General features: G+C 40.5%; 1 protein-coding gene across 8 annotated transcripts in view; it reads right to left on the bottom strand.

Moving 5' to 3' along the window:
* Positions 1-12659: 12659 nt before the first annotated feature.
* Positions 12660-19827, bottom strand: part of MSI2 (musashi RNA binding protein 2) — a 594728-nt gene continuing 587560 nt past the window's right edge. For all 8 annotated transcript variants that reach the window (XM_083379763.1, XM_083379764.1, XM_083379767.1 and 5 more), the window contains one exon: positions 12660-18670. In XM_083379763.1, the coding sequence (XP_083235889.1) occupies positions 18609-18670 (62 nt within the window). In that variant the 3' untranslated portion in view covers positions 12660-18608. The remainder of the gene's footprint in view (positions 18671-19827) is intronic.

Raw genomic sequence — 19827 nt, 5'->3', positions numbered from 1 at the left:
GAGATTCTAGAAAGGGTGCAGAGAAGAGCAACAAAGATGATCAGGGGACTGGAGGCTAAAACGTATAAAGAACAGTTGCCGGAATTGGGTATGTCTAGTTTAATGAACAGAAGGATGAGGGGTGACAGTATCTCAGGGGCTGCCACAAAGAAGAGGGAGTCAAGCTATTCTCCAAAGCCCCTGAAGGCAGGACAAGAAGCAACGGATGGGAACTCATCAAGGAGAGAAGCAACCTGGAACTAAGGAGAAACTTCCTGACAGTTAGAACAATTAACCAGTGGAACAACCTGCCTCCAGAAGTGGTGAATGCTCCAACACTGGAAGTTTTTAAGAAGAGACTGGACAACCGTTTGTCTGAAATGGTATAGGGTTTCCTGCCTGAGCAGGGGGTTGGACTAGATGACCTCCAAGGTCCCTTCCATCATCATCATCATAATTATTATTATTATAAAACTTTTATTCATAAAACATGAAACTCAGTCAACTGAACATTCAAATTGAGTGGCACTAATGATTGACATGGGCTGCTGCCAGCATCCTAGGTATCAACCAGGTATCTCCTTAAAATGTAAGATGTTCCGAGTGGCGCAGTTTTTTGTAGCTTTGCTGGAGTTATTGCAGGACGCTGCAATTTCTTGATGTGTTTTGCAAAGTTTTTGGACATAGTTCCCAGTGCCCCGATGACAATGGGTATCACTGTTACACGTTTCATCTATAATCGTGCAGTTTCGATGGCCAGGCCGCGCTATTTCGTAATTTTTTCCAGTTCTTTTTCTTCGACTCTGGCATCTCCTGGTACAGCGATATCAATCAGCTGTACGCTTCGGTTCTCTATGACTGCGATATCTGGCGTGTTGTGTTCCAAATGGAGATCTGTCTGTATTCGGAAGTCCCACAAGATCTTCACCCTCTCATTCTCTATTATTACTATTATTACTATTATTACTATTATTATTATTACTATTATTATTACTACTACTACTACTATTATTATTATTATTATTATTATTATTATTATTATTATTATTATTATTATTTACTTTGGGTAATGTCTGCAAGAAAACCACTAAGCTCAGAGAGAACCAAGGACTCCTCATGAGCTACAAATATTCTCCTTTATAAATACTAAGGGTTTTAAATTTTGGTCTTGGAGAAGTCTCCTGAGAATACTATGAGCAGCCAAGAAAACAAACAAATGGATGACAGATCAAATCAATTGTAAAGCTCTTATTTGAGGCACAAATGAGCAAGTTCAAATGTTTGTTTTTTTGATACATTTAAAATAGATAGATACAGAATAGAGCTGGGAGGGACTTTGGAGGTCTTCTAGTCCAGCCCCCTGCTCAAGGAGGAGACCACATACCATTTCAGACAAATGGTTGTCCAGTCTCTTCTTAAAAAGCTCCGGTGTTGAAACACTCACAACTTTTGAAGGCAAGTCGTTCCACTGGTTAATTGTTGTCACAGTTAGGAAGATCCTCCTTAATTCAAGATTGCTTCTCCCTTTGGTTAGTTTCCATCCATTGTTTCTTGTTCTGCCTTCTGGAGCTTTGGGAAAAAAAATTGACACACACCCCTCCTCTTTGTGGCAGCCCCTGAAATATTGGAACACTGCTATCATGTCACCCCTAGTCCTTCTTTTCTCTAGACTAAGGTAAAGGTAAAGGTAAAGGTTCCCCCGCACATACGTGCTAGTCGTTTCCGACTCTAGGGGCAGGTGCTCATCTCCGTTTCAAAGCCGAAGAGCCAGCGCTTGTCCGAGGACGTCTCCGTGGTCATGTGGCCGGCATGACTAGACGCCAAAGGCGCACGGAATGCTGTTACCTTCCCACCATAGTGGTCCCTATTTTTCTACTTGCATTTTTATGTGCTTTCGAACTGCTAGGTTGGCAGAAGCTGGGACGACGTCGCTTCGTTTGTTGTTGTTTGTTGTCATTCCATGCACTGCAGGAATATCTGAAAAGCTCAGGAGGATTTTCAACCAACACGATAGGCATGCACGCTTTAAATCCAAAAATATACTAAAGCAGAAGCTTGTCCACCCCAAGGATAAAACATCCAGACACAAGCTGAGCAATGTGATATATGCAGTACAGTGCAGTGAGGCATGGACAGATCTGCACATTGGAGACACAAAACGAACGCATGGCACAACGTAGGAGAACAAACCCATCAGGAGAAGATTGAGCAGTCCACCCTCATTTGAAAGACAAAAGCCACTCTTTTGAAAACAGAAAAGTCCACATTCTGGACAGAGAGGACTGCTGGTTTGAAAGAGGGGTCAAAGAGGCCATCTGCGTTAAAATTGAACAGCCCTCCCTCAACCGAGGGGATGGGATACGACATCATCTATCTCCAGTCTACAACACAGTCCTTGTTCTGTACCAGCCTGCTACCGGCCCTGCAGAAAAGGCAGGGACAACCCCTTTTACAAGAAGGCAAGAGGCTGGAATTACGCCTGCCAAATTTATTGCTACAAAAACAAATAGAACAAGACACGAACCAAGAAACAGGAGCTTTTCAAGCGGTTGCCTTCAGCAAACCAGCCCTCCCACACATTCCCCCTTAAATATAGTTCAGGGCGTGGCTTCTCTCTGCCTCCTTCCGAGGAGCCCCATTGCCTTCCTGTCAGAATCCATTTATATCACATTTCATAAATGTATAGGTAGAACAATGTGCTTATTCTGGGGATTCTGCCATCTCTCCGAAGGGGGGGGGAGTGGATAGACTTAAGGTGATCTTCTAACAACAGGGAACATTTGAACTGGGGGAGGGAGGGGGAGAGACAGATCTGGATTGCATCTTCATTTACAACTGAAAAAGGAAAGCAATAACCATAAAACCAAGGAAGGGCCTGACACCTAAGCAAATGATGAGAGCCTGACCAAATGGATGAGGGGAGGGGCTGAAATGGGAATGCTTTATATAGGATTGAAATGTAACTTTGTTAGATTCCGTCTTGTATTGCCACAATCCATCCTAGTAAACATTTTCCTTTTGGACTAAACTTGCATCCAAGAGTTCTTATTTCCTAAGATGTAGATTGAGGTGGGTCCTGACACTTCCTCTGTTTACTCCTGATTGACTGCCTCCTGCATCGGGCGTCCTTGAACAGGGCCAGCTGTGGGTCATCTTCATCCACGCTGTCAGGCTCACACAGCTGGGTCTGCGTCGTGACCAGATGAGAGGGGCCTGGCTGGGGGCTCTCATCAAGCTCTCCAACCCCCTCAGCAAGCTCTTCAACACCCCCCTCCTCCTCCTCCTTTGAGTCGTCCGACCCAACTGCCGAACCCACAGGCTGACCCTGAATCACAACAATCCTTTCAGCAGCCCCCAGAAGGTTCCACACCCATTTGCCTTATTTAGGTATCCTTAAGGGCACAGATAAACCTCCAAGTGGCCTCAACGACTCTCAGAAAGAACGCTAATGACCAGATGACTGCAAGGAATATACATCCTTCCATCCTCCACCATTCAGTCAGAACTGAAGAAACTTCCTGGATGAGAAGGAAAACATCTTCAAGGAAAAACAAAGAAAGTCCAGTTGCCTTTTGAAAAAGCCCCTTTGGGACAAGCATGACCGGAGTGACTGAAAATCTCCATAGACGTAAAGCTGGGTAAGGTGGAAGGAAGGAGAAGAGGAGGACCAGCAGCAAGATAGATGGACTCAGTTGAGTGGCAATGGATGCACAATTAGAAGCCCTGAAAGACAAGTTAGGGACCCATCAAGGAGAAAATCTATCCATGGGGTCGCCAAGCGTCAACAATGACTCAAAGAGACATCCTCAATTAGAATACTTATGCTTGCAACTAAATCCCGAGTTTTCTTCCTATGGCTACATAGCTGAAAGGTATTAATGGGCATAATTGTTGAAGGATAAGAGTGATAGCTCATTACTGAAAAGCAGATGTTGTATTAAATTTGAGTTATGCATCACGACAGCCCAGAGTTGATGGGAGAAAGAGGGGCAATGTTTCTCCAGAGTACTGATTGTCTCCAAGCATAGTAATGATTTGTTATGCTGCTATTAGGATGGTTTCTCCGCAGCATGCCAGGCTATTTAGACAGCTAGGTAGTTTGTGATTCAGCCTTTAATTGTGCAAATGGAGCTTCAGTGATGCTTTATCTTGCATCATTTTATTTTTGGCTTCCCCAGAGAACCCTTGAGTTTGAGCCTGTCCTTATGGTGCGATTGCACAATTAACTGGCAACAAAGTCTGTGAGATTTCTGTCGGGAACAGCTTTGCTACATAAAAAGGGATCTGTTTACAGTGCTGTGTCTATCAACACAAGAGCAAGGTCTCCTTCTGCAGATGGCTTTCTTTTCAAATTTACACAATGCTGTGGGAAAACACTGCTTTAAAAGGTAAATTAACAGAAGTCGCAGTGATTCAAGTTGGCAAACAGAGGCGTCTTTGTAGCAGAGAAGGCTGCGGGATTTTCCAGATCGGACCTGTTGCAAGGCCAGAGGACGGGGATGGGGTGTGTGTGTCTGGAGGATAGGGGCAACACGGTCAAGATTGTGGCTATGAAGCAGGTAAAAAGCAGGCATTTGTAGCCATTGTGGGCTGCTGTCTTGACTTGACTGATTACTCAGTCAAGTAATTGATTACTCAACACTTAACTCAACACTTAACAATGCAAGTGATTCACCTAACAATTGGGGCAAAAGTTGTAAAAGGGATCAGGACAACTGCCTGGCTTAACATTTTGGGCTCCGTTGTCACTTTTGTAAAAGTGGCTTTCATAAAGTCAACTTCTTTCAATGCTGCTGGAACTTCAAACAGTCACTAAACAAAATGTCGTAAATTGAGGACTGCCTGTATGCCAAAAGCTGCAAGAACAATCTTATGAATACCCCAGATGGATTTAAGCATCTTTTTTTTTCTCTTCCCTATTAGAGGCAGGTCAGCTAATGAGTCAAGGCTGTTGCAACCTTAATCTCCCGAGTCTAATTGCACTTGTTAAAATCCATCCCTCCTTGTGATGCTTTTTAATTATAATCCAGATATAGAGTTCATCAATAAAACAATGCATCCTCGTCATCAAAAGGAGGCATCTGTTTCTCTAGTGTCGTTGTAGAAGACCGCAAATCAAAGCAACTGCAAGTGGATTCGTGGCATAATATCTAAGGAGGCCTCTTTGACCCAACAGCTGTTGCTGGAAGAAAGCAAGCAATGTCCTTTTCAAACAAAGGTTCTCCCCTCCTTCTCTACAATGCTTGTTCCCTTGCTCTCCTTTGAAGGGTCTGGCCCAGAAACTGCCTCTGAAGGCTCACACTTTTTCCCCACAGAGTAGAGAAGAGTTGATTTATTTCAAAGCAAAGGAATAAGATCAGAAAGAAAAGGTTCTGGGATCAAAATCTGTCCTCCAGCAGGGCGTCTTTGTTCAAAGCCCACTTTGCTGGAGGTAAACTGTATAGCGATGCCTCTGATGTAGGTTTTCTTTCTTCTCTTTAATGCAAGGGATTCTCCTCTAAATTTAATAAACAAAGAGATGGCTTCTCTCTCTCTCTCTCTCTCTCTCTCTCTCTCTCTCTCTCTCTCTCTCTCTCTCTCTCTCTCTCTCTCTCTCTCTCTCTCTCTCTCTCTCTCTCTCTCTTTTTCCCTGGAACATAGGGCAGTATTTTGGTGACACAAGTTGTCTAAAAAAAGGTTTAATGACATCGATGAAAGTTAAGTTGATCAGTGATTAAAAAAGGGTGTAATCTCTAGGGACCACTATTTTTATTTGATTAATAACATCTTCCTAGCCCAGGTCATAGGGAAGGACTTGATAAGGAGGATAAAAGTGCCAAATCCAATCTAAACATCTGGCTGATGGTGCAAACAACTAGAATAATTTTCCTAATTTTGAGCGACATTCTAAAACTTACACTCCCAAAACTATACAACAACAGTTTGAGTTAAATTAAAGAGCCAGTTTGGTGTAGACATGAAGAAGGTGCTTAATCATAATCATAATAGTAAAGTTGGAAGGGACCTTGGAGGTCATCTAGTCTAATCCCCTGCCCAGGCAGGAAACCCTACACCATTTCTGACAAATGTCTGTCCAGTATCTTCTTAAAAACTTCCAGTGTTGGAGCATTCACAGCTTCTGGAGGCAGGTTGTTCCACTGGTTAATTGTTCTAACTGTCAGAAAGTTTCTTCTTAGTTCTAGGTTGCTTCTCTCCTTGATTAGTTTCCATCCGTTGCTTCTTGTCCTGCCCTCAGGCCCTTTGGAGAATAGCTTGACTCCCTCTTCTTTGGGGCAGCCCCTGAGATATTGGAACTCTGCTATCATGTCACCCCTCATCCTTCTCTTCATTAAACTAGACAGACCCAATTCCAGCAGCCGTTCCTTATATGTTTTAGCCTTCAGTCCCCTGATCATCTTTGTTGCTCTTCTTTGTACTCTTTCCAGAGTCTCAACATCTTTTTTACATCATGGTGACCAAAACTGGTGACCAAAACTAAGTGCTGATCTAGAAACCAGGAGACAGTGAGTTCTGGTCCCACATTAGGCATGAATACGGGCTGGGTGACTTTGGATCAATCATCAGGAGACTATGAATTCCAGTTTACAGCAGCCACAACGTCCCCAAATTTCATTCCTTCAGGAGTCACAAATCCTGGATTTTGGACACATCGTGTAAGCCAACACAACTGGTTCAAGAGTTGGTGCACCATTGCACCTAAAGGTCATGACAACAGGAGTTTTAGAGTTCTGAATAGTCTACAGACACTCTACATGGGGCTGCCCTTGAAAAGTATCTGGAAGGTTCAATTGGGTCAAAATGTGGTGGCCCACATGGTTTTATCCAGGCCTAGATGTGCACATTTGTCATGTCTTCTGCAGGATCTGCACTGTTTGCTGATTTGCTTCACCAACCAGTTCAAAGCACTGGCTGTTACCGTCAAAGACCCATACAGCTTTGGACCAGGTTATTTGAAGGACTGTCTTTTTCTGGTCACATCTACCTGACCCACCAGAGTGGTGAGGCAGAGAATGCTGTAGGTGTCCTCTCATAAGGAGGGTCCATCTGGTGGGACCAAGAAGAAGGGCCTTCTCTGTGGTGGCTCTCTCTCTGTGGAACATCATCCTGCAGAGATAAGATTGGCCCCCCACTTGGACACTCTCTTGCAAAGCCCTTAAGTCCTGGTTTTGCCAATGGGCCTGGGGACCCCAAAGTCGGATGCAGCCCATCAAGTCGCTCATTTCATTGTTGTCACCAGGGAAGTGGAGGAGTTATTGGCCAGATAAATTTTCTTGAATGAATAGGATACAGATTTATGTTCAATCCATCTTTCTGCTCTTCTACTCATACAGAGAATAGAACGGATAGAGGGTTTTTGGTCCTCTCTGTCTTATCTATATGTTTATATCTTGCCTTTATTATTTTTACAAATAACTCAAGGTGGAGAACATATCCAATATATCCAATATATCCATTCCTCCTCCTTTTCCCCCTACGCAACAATAAACCTGAGAGGTGAGACGGGTTGAGAGAGATTGACTGGCTCAAAGTCAATTGGCCTCCATAGCTAAGGCAGGATTTGAACTCACAGACTCCCATTTTCTAGCCTGGGGCCTTAATGACAAGACCAGGGGTAGGCAACTTCGGCTCTTTTATGACTCATGGACTTCAACTCCCAGAATTCCTGAGTCAGGGATTCTGGGAGTTGAAGTCCATGAGTCATAAAAGAGCCGAGGTTGCCTACCCCTGGACTCGACCAAATTGGCTCTCTTAAGTGATTATGATGACATGTGCTCAAATCTATAAATTGGTATCATTTAGTTGGTTATGGATATGTGTATGGAATAACAAACTCCCGTTGCCCTTTGAAAAAGCACTTTGGATGGGTGTGTGTTAGGAAGATGTTACACACCAGTGAATAACGGAAGAGCCATCATAAGGGAAAAGCTTCCTGACTATAATGTCTGTGTAGCAGTAGCAGAGTTTAGTAGTAGCTACTGCGGGTTCTCCATCTCCAGAGCTTTTTAATTGGGTTCCCTGCACATCGCCAAGAGTCGGACTAAATTGTCTGATATTTTTTTTCCATCTCTACTTTTTATTAGTCTATGAGTTTGATATGACCTAATTATCTGTACAATAATGCAAGATCAGTAGAGAATCCTTGGTTGATCATAAAAGTTTGACCTTGTTGGTCAGGTCAATTTTGTGCTTGCAGAATCAATTACTGGATCACTCCTTAGGGGGGAAAAAAAACTTTGTTTTGCTGTACTGTCTACTATATTTTAGTATTTGAGATATAATGGAAAAATGTAATTGAGTATATTTTAAAAAGAAGTTCTCTAGAGTAATGATCCCTCTGAATCATGGTTTGTAAAATTATATTTGACATTTCACAGACAGCACTCTTCTTTTAATCTGTTCTTCTTTAAATATGTTCCTAACAATTCAGCTTTAACAGCAAACTGTTTTATTATTCGCGTTAAGGCTGAGAAAGTCCTTGAAAATATCAAAATACCATGTCGAGGTTCTAATAGACCACCTAAAAAAAAAATATGTAAGTCCATAATTAGTAAAGGCTGGTTTTGTTTTCTGCCTCCAAAAAGTCAATGGAGGCGTCAATCTTCTTTCCAATTGCAGAAGGGACACTTGCTGATTCGCAAGTGCAGTTAAAAAGGCTCAATATGCTTTGTAAAGGTGGGGATAATTTCTTTTAGAAGAGAATATTTGTAGCTCAGTGTTAAACAGTGGGATCCTTGGTGCTCTCTGAGCTTGGTTGCTTTCTTGCAGACATTTGGTAATGTTGGTAATGACCTACAAAGCCCTACATGGCATGGGTCCGGAATACCTTGGGGAGCACCTGCGGCCGGCGTCAACTTCCCTCCGCCCAGTACGCTCCCACAGAGAGGGCCTCCTCAGGGTGCCACCGGTCAGAGAATGTTGACTGGTGGCCCCCAGGGGGAGGGCGTTCACTGTGGGCGCGCCGGACTTATGGAATCATCTTCCGGTCGAGCTCCGGATGGCGCCTGACCTCCGCTCCTTCCGGCGCGATCTCAAAACCTACCTTTTTGAACAAGCTGGCCTGGCCTGATGGGATGGGGTTGGGTTTTATTAATCTGTTTTAATCTATTTTAATGTGTGTTAACTTATTTATGGGCATCTGTTTAATCATTTTTTTTAATTTTTGTATCTTGTTTTTAATATGTATTGCCCTGTTCACCGCCCTGAGTCCTTCGGGAGAAGGGCGGTATACAAATAAAATAATAATAATAATTTCATTACCCAACTAGGTAACATTATGAGTGCTAGAAGGGAGTAGGGTTCGCCTTGTTTATTCACTGTGGCTTGTCCTGCCAAGTGTGGGTGGGGATGTTGTTTTCTCACCATGGCCCACGACCAGGGTGCGGGGTGCACATGAGTGGTGGACTGGCTCGCCTGCACCCAGCTCGACTTGCATAAGCAGCGGGCCACACATGCACGTCGCCTTGCCACTTGCGCGGGCTGGTTCCCCTCCCCCCACCGCTGGTCCACCAAGCCATAAAGGGGACTGCTGCTGTACACAAAAGAATAAAGAATAGGGAATTACTGGCGGAGCTGCACAGAAAAGAAATTGACACTGAATGGCCATATTAGCATAACAAGCTTAACGAGGAAGGAGGAGGTTGTTCTTGACCTACTATGACCACCAGCTGCCTGCAATTAGTGCAGGTTCGCATCCCACCAGGCTCAAGGTTGACTCAGCCTTCCATCCTTCCGAGGTAGGTAAAATGAGGACCCAGATTGTTGGGGGCAATTAAGCTGACTTTGTAATAATGCCGCTTGTGTGTGTGTGTGAAAGCCCTAATAAGCAGGCATATACATAGAATGAAGGCTACTGCTAAGCTTGTAAGCCGCCCTGAGTCTTCGGAGAAGGGCGGGATATAAATGGAATTAAAAATAAAAAAATAAAAAAATAATTGGGACTAGAATTTGTTGCGAATTAAGGCAGTTGTCAAGTAATTTGTGCCCGATTTTACCTTTTTTTGCCATGGTTATCTTTTTTTGCCACGATTGTTAAGGGTATCACTGCAGTTGTTAAGTGAATCACATGGCCGTTAAGCTTTCCCCCATTGCCTCTGCTTATCAGAAGCCACCTGGAAGATCGCACTGACCTCTGGAGGTTGCAACTCTTGTAAATTCATGCTAATTGCCAAGTGCTGAATTTTGATCATGTTGAATGATTCTTCGATGATTCCATGTGCAAGAACTGGTCCCAAGTCACCTTTTTTCAGTGTTGTAACTTTGCTTACTGAATGAATGGTTCTAAGTCAAGGACTATCTGTCTAGGCAAATCATCTGGTCAGTATCTAAATGTGGCTAATTTTAATAATGGGGGGGTGTTATTGATGGCCTAGCATCATCCATAAACTTATGTTAATTTCAGGTCCAGTGCATTGTGCAAAAACAGAAGATGGATTTGGTGCCCAAATTTCGAACTGTATGAATACATCGATGCAGTGTGAATGCCTGATCTCTTGTCACTGCTCTCCAATTAAACGCATCCTTTGAATCACTCTTTTTATTAGTGTAATAAATTCCAGTTCACACCTGCTTAGCTAAAAACAGCTTTTCTTTCCTCCCTCGTCCCTCTCCATTCTGCTCCACATTTCACATCTGACATTTGCTCTAAAAGTAAATGATTTCAGGAAAAGACCGTAAGTGGTATGACCCATTTTCTTCAAGACAGGGAAAAGCAATTCCGGCTCTTTTTTCTAGAACCCAGAAGCTAAAAGGTTAGCAGAGACCTTGACTTGATCATTATGGAATTCCTTAAAAGTCTGACTTTAAAAAAAAACACAAAAAACTGTTCAACACCGCAGGCTCATAAGCATATTTTTAGCAGAGCTACAGGAGGCTATTGGGCATTTTATAAATGTATAAACCCACATGCAACAGTCATAATTCACTGTTTGCTGAATGACAGGGTTAAGTGGCTGCTATTCCCCCTGTCCCCCGACACTAATATAGTCCAGATCTGCTCTCTTCCTCCAGCTGAATGAATGTCAAATTGTTGCTGGGCTGCCTAGATCTAGTGGCCATTTTCCACCACAGAAAAGCCCAGCTTTGTAAAACGATCTCCATTTGTTTCTCTAATTTTCCCCTTGGCTCTTCGATAATCACCAGTCCCATTAAGATTTTGATGGGCTGAGTGCTTTCCAGAGACAAGCGATCCCAGATCCAGCAAGGTGCTGACCTTCAACCATAAATGCTTGGAGTCCACTTCCTTTTATTAAGCAGCCCAAAGCCCTCCTTCTCCTCCTTCTTTTTAAGCCACTGGGATAACTCTAGATAAAACGGTTTTGTTGAGGTCTCTTCCAGACTACCATTTCAACCAACAATATTTATTTATTTGCACCTAGCTCCAAATGTGGGGAACCCAGGGCTCTACAAGTTAAATTAAGGAGAATTTAGAATTAAAGAGACAACAATTAACCAGTGGAACGGCTTGCCTTCAGAAGTTGTGGGTGCTTCATCACTGGAGGTCTTTTAAGAGGAGACTGGACAGCCACTTGTCTGAAATGGTATTGGGTCTCCTGATTGAGGAAGAGGTTGGTCTAGAAGACCTCCAAGGTCCCTCCCAGCTCTATTCGGATCGGTTGATTGAAATGTTCTATTGAACTTTTCTAATAATTCAATTTGTATAGTGGTATTTCTGAAGATTTAATCTGGCTCAGAAGAATGACCGTTACGTATCTTGATATTGCTACTGTTCTCAATCTGCCTAAGAAATGGCTGGAAAAAAGAGATGATCCTTTCGTAAGGATGTTACTTTACAGTCTGTCTAGATAAAGAGCAAGTATAGTTTTTAGAATTCTGGCTTGTTTTATCTGATTAGAGATAGCTATCATGACCCACCAGTCCCACTTTATTCTCTGATTACTCCATACTGGTGCAAAAGTAATGCCTACTGAGCTGGATTAGTCTTGAAAAAAGATCACCGGGGATGGCAAAAGCATTTTTCAAGCGCTATTCTCCCACTCCACCGTTCAAAGCAATGAAGTGCCTGGAAAGCAAGTTCCAGTTGAACATTAAGAAAAACTTCCTAACAGGAAGAACAATTCAGTAGCAGAACCAACCAATGATGGTGGCCTCCCCTGTTCAGCCAGATGATTGATGTCCATACAAGAGATGCTTTAAAATGGACTCCAGCACCAAACGAGGAGGTAGTCAATGGCTCAGATGGTTTCTTCCAAGTCCATAATTCTGAGTTCAGTGGGACTTCCTAGAAATTGAGTATGGCTATGCAGTTTTAATGTGATGGAGGCAGAAAAGGCTTTATTTAGTGTCATGGTGTCACAAATGCCTCCTATGAAACTCTAACGGTCTTTCTTTCAATTGTCCTTGGTTTTGAAATTGCAACCAGTAATCTTGTACTTTAAATATTCTGTATTTTACAAGGGGTCTGAAGTGGCCCGTATTTTACAAGGGGTCTGAAGAGACGGGCCATTGTCAGAATATTAATCATCCTTAGTTAAAACCAGAATGACTAAATATGATTCCATCAAGGAGAGATCTCTCTATTTATGATTAGTGGAAGATTTTCCAACATTCAGAAGGTAAACATAGCCTCCTCTGCCATCTGCCCATAAAAAAAAATCTTATCATTTTAGGGAACAAAAATTCATATCACAGCAAGATCTGGAAATCTTTTTTTTTCTCCAAGATTAAAATGATGCTTTCTAAAATATCCTGTCTTCTGCAACGGTAATTAAGAAATGATGATGACATCTACCTGGAAAATATAGACAATTTCTGAAATCAATGCAGGCGAAGGAAAAAGAAATAGTTGTCAAATGATAGATGCAAATGATACAAACACACCGATGTTCAAAACAGGTTTTTTATTATTTTTTTTCTGAGACAAACACATTGATTTTCTGGACCACAGTAGAGGATGGAAACCTTTCACAAACTTATTTATTTGAAAATACAAATATAAAATTATACTTTCCACATCTGTGATGTGAGAGACCCCCATCCATGTAGTATTTTTACAACAGGGCTTCAGAAAGCCATACACAGAGACCTGAAAGATGCTTGATATATATAGATACATGTGTATATATATATCTATATATATATATACACACGTGTGTGTGTTTGTGTGTGTGTGTGTATATATATATATATTTATATATGTATATAAAAATCACTACCAAAGTTCGCATCAGTTCATACTAAAATATAAAAGGAAGGGGCTAGGCCTGGCCACTGTGTCACTGCTGATTAAATACCTTTAGAGCAGCTTTCTCCAGCAAGGTCTGTCCAAATATGTTGGGATTGTGAGAGCTGAGGCTCCAGCATAGTTGGAGGGCACCTGGCTGGGGAAGGCTGAAAATTTAGAATTATCTCAAAATGCTGAAACTTTACATTGGGTTACTGATGGAATTCCAAGACATGTACAACATATATAATGAGATTATCTGCTATCACTAGAATTCAAAATGATACATCCCACATGTGGTGGCTTATATACAGAACACAGGTTATATAGTATGGATGACTTCAGTTTGCTTTATCTTTTGAAACAAAATTCTGTAAAGACAATACATTCTGATTGTTTGGTTACTGGCGAACAAACAGCTTTGCTTCTGAACTTTTTATTTTTTTTGGTAGAATTCTTATTACAGTATTAAAGTATTGCTTAGCTGGCAGAATCTCATGTAGTGCTTGCACACGGTGAGAAATGGATTGGAATTAGATTCTGCACCCTTTATGAAACTCTACAGTGTATTGATGCAGATTTTTTTTCTCTTGAATCTGCCAGTGTGTCTAAGGCCCCCGTCACTCAAAATATAGTTAGACCAGCTTCAGTCTGCTTCTCCAAACATTTTACTTGGCAGAAAAGAAAAAAAAACCAACCCCAAACCAAAAACAAGTAGGAAACCTTTCAAGCAAATACACTAAGGAGTAAAAAATAAGTAGTTAGTGTTTTTTGTAAACAATTTTATATGCAATATATATATATTATATAACCATGGCTGACATTTGAGGAAAAATGTAGTAAAACTATATTGCTTTAGTCTTTTTTGTTGCATTGAATTAGATGGAAAATGAAACAGGATGTTTTTGGTGACTGGAGTCCCTAGCCCACATTCATACTCCAGACTGAAAGAGCTGTGCAGGGTTAATGGCCGGGTGGAAAAGTAAATCAAAAATCTGTACACCTTTCAGGTCATTATTATTTACCAACAATTATCCAATGATTCAGCTAGCCTAGCAGGATGTGTCACATTCATCAGCTTGTGTATATACTGCTGTACAAGAGAAAGAAAAATTACAGCAACAGAGCCATGCTACCTTAAAGTCCAAGCTACTAATTTAAATCAAAAGAAACATTATGCAAATAGGAAATTAAAAAAGAGACAGGTTGCTCTTCGTTTTAATCAAGTCAACTTCCAACTTAAAATTGGATGACAAGTTGTTTTTTTCCCCTTTGGTGGGAGGAGAAACAAGATAAACTAAAAACTCCAACAGCCTAGGGATGAAATTCTGGCCCTTTTGTTTAAGTAAGTAGCAAAAACAAAAACAAAACAAAATGTATTTCACTATGCTACATGACTTCTAATTTTTAAAATCCTTCTGACACCTCTTACCGTGTTTCTGATATCCCGATTGCTTTATCACTATATAACTTTGTTTGAGGCACAAAATAGCATTTTGTCAATGCTCTTCATGGAAATGTGTAAAGCAGGGGTGTCCAACCTTGGCAACTTTAATACTTGTGGATTTCAAAACTCCCAGAATTCCCCAACTATGCTGGCTGGGAAATTCTGGGAGTTGAAGTCTACAGGAGTTAAAGTTGCCAAGGTCGGACAGCCCTCGTGTAGAGTATCTACTGTTGTATACTAATGGTGCTTTTTCCACCATTGAAACTACACTTTGATTTTTGCTAACTCCAAAAGAAGAGAATCCACAAGATGGGGGATAAAAGAATCAAATGGAGTCCACAACCATGTGATCAAAGCCAACCATCGTGAGGTGTGTACAAATGGATCAGGTCTACGATCACATGGTTGTGGTGGACGCCATCTTGAATTTTGCTTCCTCTCCACAGACTCTCCCCCCCCCAACAAGGCAATGTTTTTCAAATGAGGTTTGGAACAAAACAGTACAGTGCTGGGATGGCAATATATGCCTGTTCTCTTGACTAAAATAAAGTTGCAGCTTCTGTGTTTAAAATTAATTTCCCCCAAATGAAAACAAATTCTCAAATCTTTTAATAAGGACGTCTAGATGAGTGAGGGAAGGAAATGAACCTTACTCTAGTCTAGGCAGTCACCTAAAAAATATACCAGGTTCCACACAAGTTGTGCTCTGGGCATCCAGAAGGTATAGAACTATCTAAAACATATTCACAGAGATTATCAACTTTTCTTCGGAGTATTCTTTCTTTTAAAAAAATACTTTTTCTCTTTGCAAAATCATTTCATTATACCATGCCTCCCTTTTTTATTTTAAAAAATAAACTAAAAAAATCCAGTTTTGCATATCTAGCATTAGCATTTAAGGTAGTATGGCACACCCTTTTTATAAAAGTTGAAGGGTGGGGGGAATCTGCAAAATGATGCAGTAGTTTTGCCAATGTTTTCTTTCTTTCTTTCTTTCTTTCTTTCTTTCTTTCTTTCTTTCTTTCTTTCTTTCTTTCTTTCTTTCTTTCTTTCTTTCTTTCTACATTGTGAAGCCTTTGGTTAGTTTGAAACCACATGAGATCAGCAGAAAGTAAAAGAGCGAAAAAGGAAATTAAATAAAAACAAAAACCTGCCCCCAAATTATTAGCATTTCTTTTTGCCTTAAATAAGAGAAAGTTCTATCCTTACTGGTCCTAAATCTGAATAACTACATCTATGTATTTAACTTTAATTACAATACAACTACAATATGTACTAGAAGAGGAAGAGAGAAGAGAAAGGGTATGTGTGAAAGGGTGTCACTACAACTAGTATCAGGACAGCACTCTTACAAGATAGTCATTTTTATACATTATTAACATACAACAATGATCAACAAAGAATCTTCTATGAGGTGCCAGAGACCGAGGGAGGAGGAGAGAAACACATGATAGTCTACAGTACAGGCACACGTTCCCAGAAACTCCAGCAAAGAAGCTCTGTGGAAATCAAAAAAGAGCTCCATCATTTAAAAGAAAATTCACCCTCAGGAACTCCTGATGGGCTGCCCGTGGATGGCATCTTATCTTGATTAAAATGTAATAATAATAATAATAATAATTTTAAAAAATCCCTGACTTTTTTCTCTTTTTTTTCCTCGCTCTTTAAAAAAAAAATTTTTTTTTTTGTAAAAACACACTCGAGTCTCAGGGAATTAGTTTGTGATTAATTCCTTCTATTTATTTCATTTCATTTTTTAATTATTTTTATTTAGTGTACTACTTGATCCAAGTCTCAATAACTTTAAAAAGCGTCCAGCATTCTGGCTTTTAAACCTGGTTGTTTTCAAATAAGAAAATAAAAACTTAAAACATATAACAGCCATCCCACCCTCCAGCAAAACACCTCATTTTTGCTGTCTACTTTTAAAAAAACGGGGGAATAAGATTCTTCCCCTCCTCCTTACAATTCGCCATTATGGTGCCTCCGTGAGTGGTTGAAGATGCTTTGCTGTAACTTGTCTATTGAACATCTATGTTAGCCTACTGGTTAGTAAAATTTTACAAAAATAGGAGTGCAGCAGCTTTTTTTTCTTCTCTTTAACAAATGTCTCATTCAGTGTCTTATTCTGGCTGTACCTAGAGTACCAAATTTATAAACGTAACAATTTAAAAAAATATTAATAAAACTTGTTAATATTAATGTTTAAAAAAAGAATATATCCACACTATAATTATGCTTGTAATATCACCTACTGTGTTGTACTTGGAGTTGCTGTTGCCAGCCTATTTGACCCATATTTAAAAAAATTAAATTAAAAAATATCCTTCATAAGTCTCCTCCCCAGCAGAGGACCATATATATAACAGCCAAACATTAAACATGTGCAAATTGGAAATTGTCAGTTTTCCCCTACCAGTCACAGTGCAATGATGTTTTTATACATTTTTTTTTTCAAATCTGTTTTCATCTACAATAAATTAAGCTTCTCTTGCGTCTAGGGTGACAAACTTGTAGCACTGAGGTATTCATAACGATTTGTTTAAAATAAACCTTTGCTTTTTTTTTTTCTAATCGGTGAATTAGAAAAGAATGGGAGAAAGGATGGGTAATAAAGGTGAGAAGATGCATGCTTTAACTGTCCCTCCCCACAGCTGACGTCAAGATTGCCTTGGCGCAAAAGGCTGCAGGCAGCGGGGGCTGGCGGAGGTGGATGGACAGTCAGGTGATCTAAATGGTTTAAAAAAAGTGTGCTTGAAACTTTAAATACCTTTTAAATATTAAAAATGTAGCTTTTTCAATCTTGGGAAAAGCAGGTTTGTTTGTTTTTTTTAACTTAAAAAATGTAACTAGACTGTTACTTTAAAAGCTGTGCACAGAGGTCTAGTTAATATGCTGGTATGACGCTAGTACAGTTATAAGGTCTAACATCTACAGAGCAAGCTAAACAGTGTTGATCTAACTGCTACGGGCCAGCTCTGGCAGTCGATCTCACAAGTTTAAAAACATCGGGGCACAACCCAGCGGAAACGTTCCCTGCGTATCCCTGGCGAGATAAATGGGAATTGAGCGAGGACCTCAACTGCCCTCCTCCTTTTTTCCCCCCATTCATATAAAAAAGTCTTGCAGAAGAGAAGATCCCGCTGGGATGTGTGCCCCAAATTTTAATCTTTTTTTCTTCCATTCAGGTACAGAAACTGCCTTAATCTGACTCCATCACAAAAATATTACAATTTCTCTGCTTTTTAATAGTTTATATGCAAGTTAATGGAATTGTATTTACAGTATTACTATTTTTAGATTTCGCAATTTCAAAAAACCTTATCGCCTCTTTTTTTTTTAAACAACAAAAAAAATGCACTTATAGAAAAAGGACACAAAAAACTTTGTAGTCCTTACTTTATTGCCGAAAATAGATATAATTAGGTTAACTAATAAAAAGAACTGCTAGAGATCCTGCTACTGAGCCAGCCTATTTCCCATCCAGCATAAAAGAGAGTATTTCCATGTACTTTTCTCGCTTGCTCTAATTCTAAATTCAGCGCGTGCTAAATTCCACCTGAAAAAGCCTTTTCAACTTCTGAATTGGTACCAATAAACTGAAAATCATGTTACCACTTCAGCAACAAAATTACATAAAAAAGAAAGAAATAGAGAAAGGGATTAAAAAGCAAAGTAAAGAAACCTTTAAGATATAGAGTATGGTTAGGGTTTTCCTAAATACACAGAGTAGCAGAACTACTTTGATTATAAACCTATGTCAAAATACTACAAAAAATGATTAAAATAGATCTCAAAGGGGAAAAAAACATCAAGAAAAGTAATAACATGAAGAAAAATGGATTATATATATATACACATTTGTTTTAAAAAGCTGTTGTTCTATATAGTACAGCAGGTTCATGAGATGATACCGATTTTGGACAACCCATATCCATTGAGCGTCACCTCCAGTTTGTGTGGGTTACTGATGGTGTGCAATGGTCAAAGTCTGAAGACGTGTCACCTAAACATGGAACCATTCAGAAACTTCGCCCTGTCTTGCCTGGACATCCAGATATACTCTACAATGGACGAAAGATAAAAGAAAAAACAGAAATGTAATGGTTACGTTCCAACCTTTAGAAAAATACATCTTCTTAGCCCAAGCAGGGACACAGACAATGTGTTCAGCCTGATAGCCCATTTTCTGGCTTCGCACAAAGTTCTACTCCACATTTATTTCATGTGTTAAGATTTGTATTTAACGGCTTCAAGCAATACCTTGCACCATAAACTAATCAAATTATCTGCATCTATACAACAAGCTACCTACAAGCCTGTATCAATTGCACCTACTAGATCGCTAGGAAGAAGCTCCACGTGATCCCATATTTCTGGGAGGAAGGAAAGTCAAAGGCAAGAGACAAGGCTTCTCGGGGGGGGGGGGAAGCCCCAGTGCTGTGGAACTACATCCCTGAGATCAGGTTGGCAACCTCTTGGCCGGCTTTCAGAAGGCTATTAAAAACTAAACTGACAAGGGGGAGTTACCTATTGTGCTGTCTTTTATTTCTCTACTTTCTGTATTTTTGTTGTTATTGTTATAGTACATTCTGCTCATTAATGTTACGATTTAGTTTATTTTTGTTCCTTTCATTTTACCCCACGGATGTTTTAATTTTAGCACGTCATGTAAAACTGCAGAGAATCCAAAGATTGTAGCAGGAGATAAATTCAATAAGCAAACTTTAACTTTGTGTGAGGAGGCAGCAGTTGCTTTGGCTGAGCGCGCCAAAGAAGGGAGGAAGATGAGGAAGGGTGGCAAGGGGCAACAAGGGTAGGTGGGGGCTGCAGAGTGCAGGGTGGTTTCCAACAAAAGAAGGGGGGGGCTTTTGGGAGTGGATTCAGACATACAACCATGTGGTTTGCTTAATGACCACCGTAAGAAACAGTTAAAAAAAATCTGGTCTGGTCACAAGGCGTCTGAACTTAAGATGTTCACAACTTGCAACAGATTCCAGGCCCAATTGTGGTAGTAAGTTGAGGACTGCCTGCATGTGTGTTAAAATGAAACATGGGAAATAGTCATGCCAAACATTGGAGTGGGAGATTTTAATTTATACTTGGAAACTTGCATTTTAATATAGAAAGATTGATGAAATTGTTTCCTCAACAGAATTTTAATTAAAGACCTAAGCCAGACATGGGCATCAATCCTGGGCATCAGTGCAGGTGGCGGCAG

The sequence above is a fragment of the Vipera ursinii genome, assembly GCF_947247035.1.
Source record: "Vipera ursinii genome assembly, chromosome: 1".
NCBI classification, from domain to species: domain Eukaryota; kingdom Metazoa; phylum Chordata; class Lepidosauria; order Squamata; family Viperidae; genus Vipera; species Vipera ursinii.
Note: the sequence above shows the minus strand (reverse complement) of the source record. Positions and strands in the feature narration are given on the sequence as shown.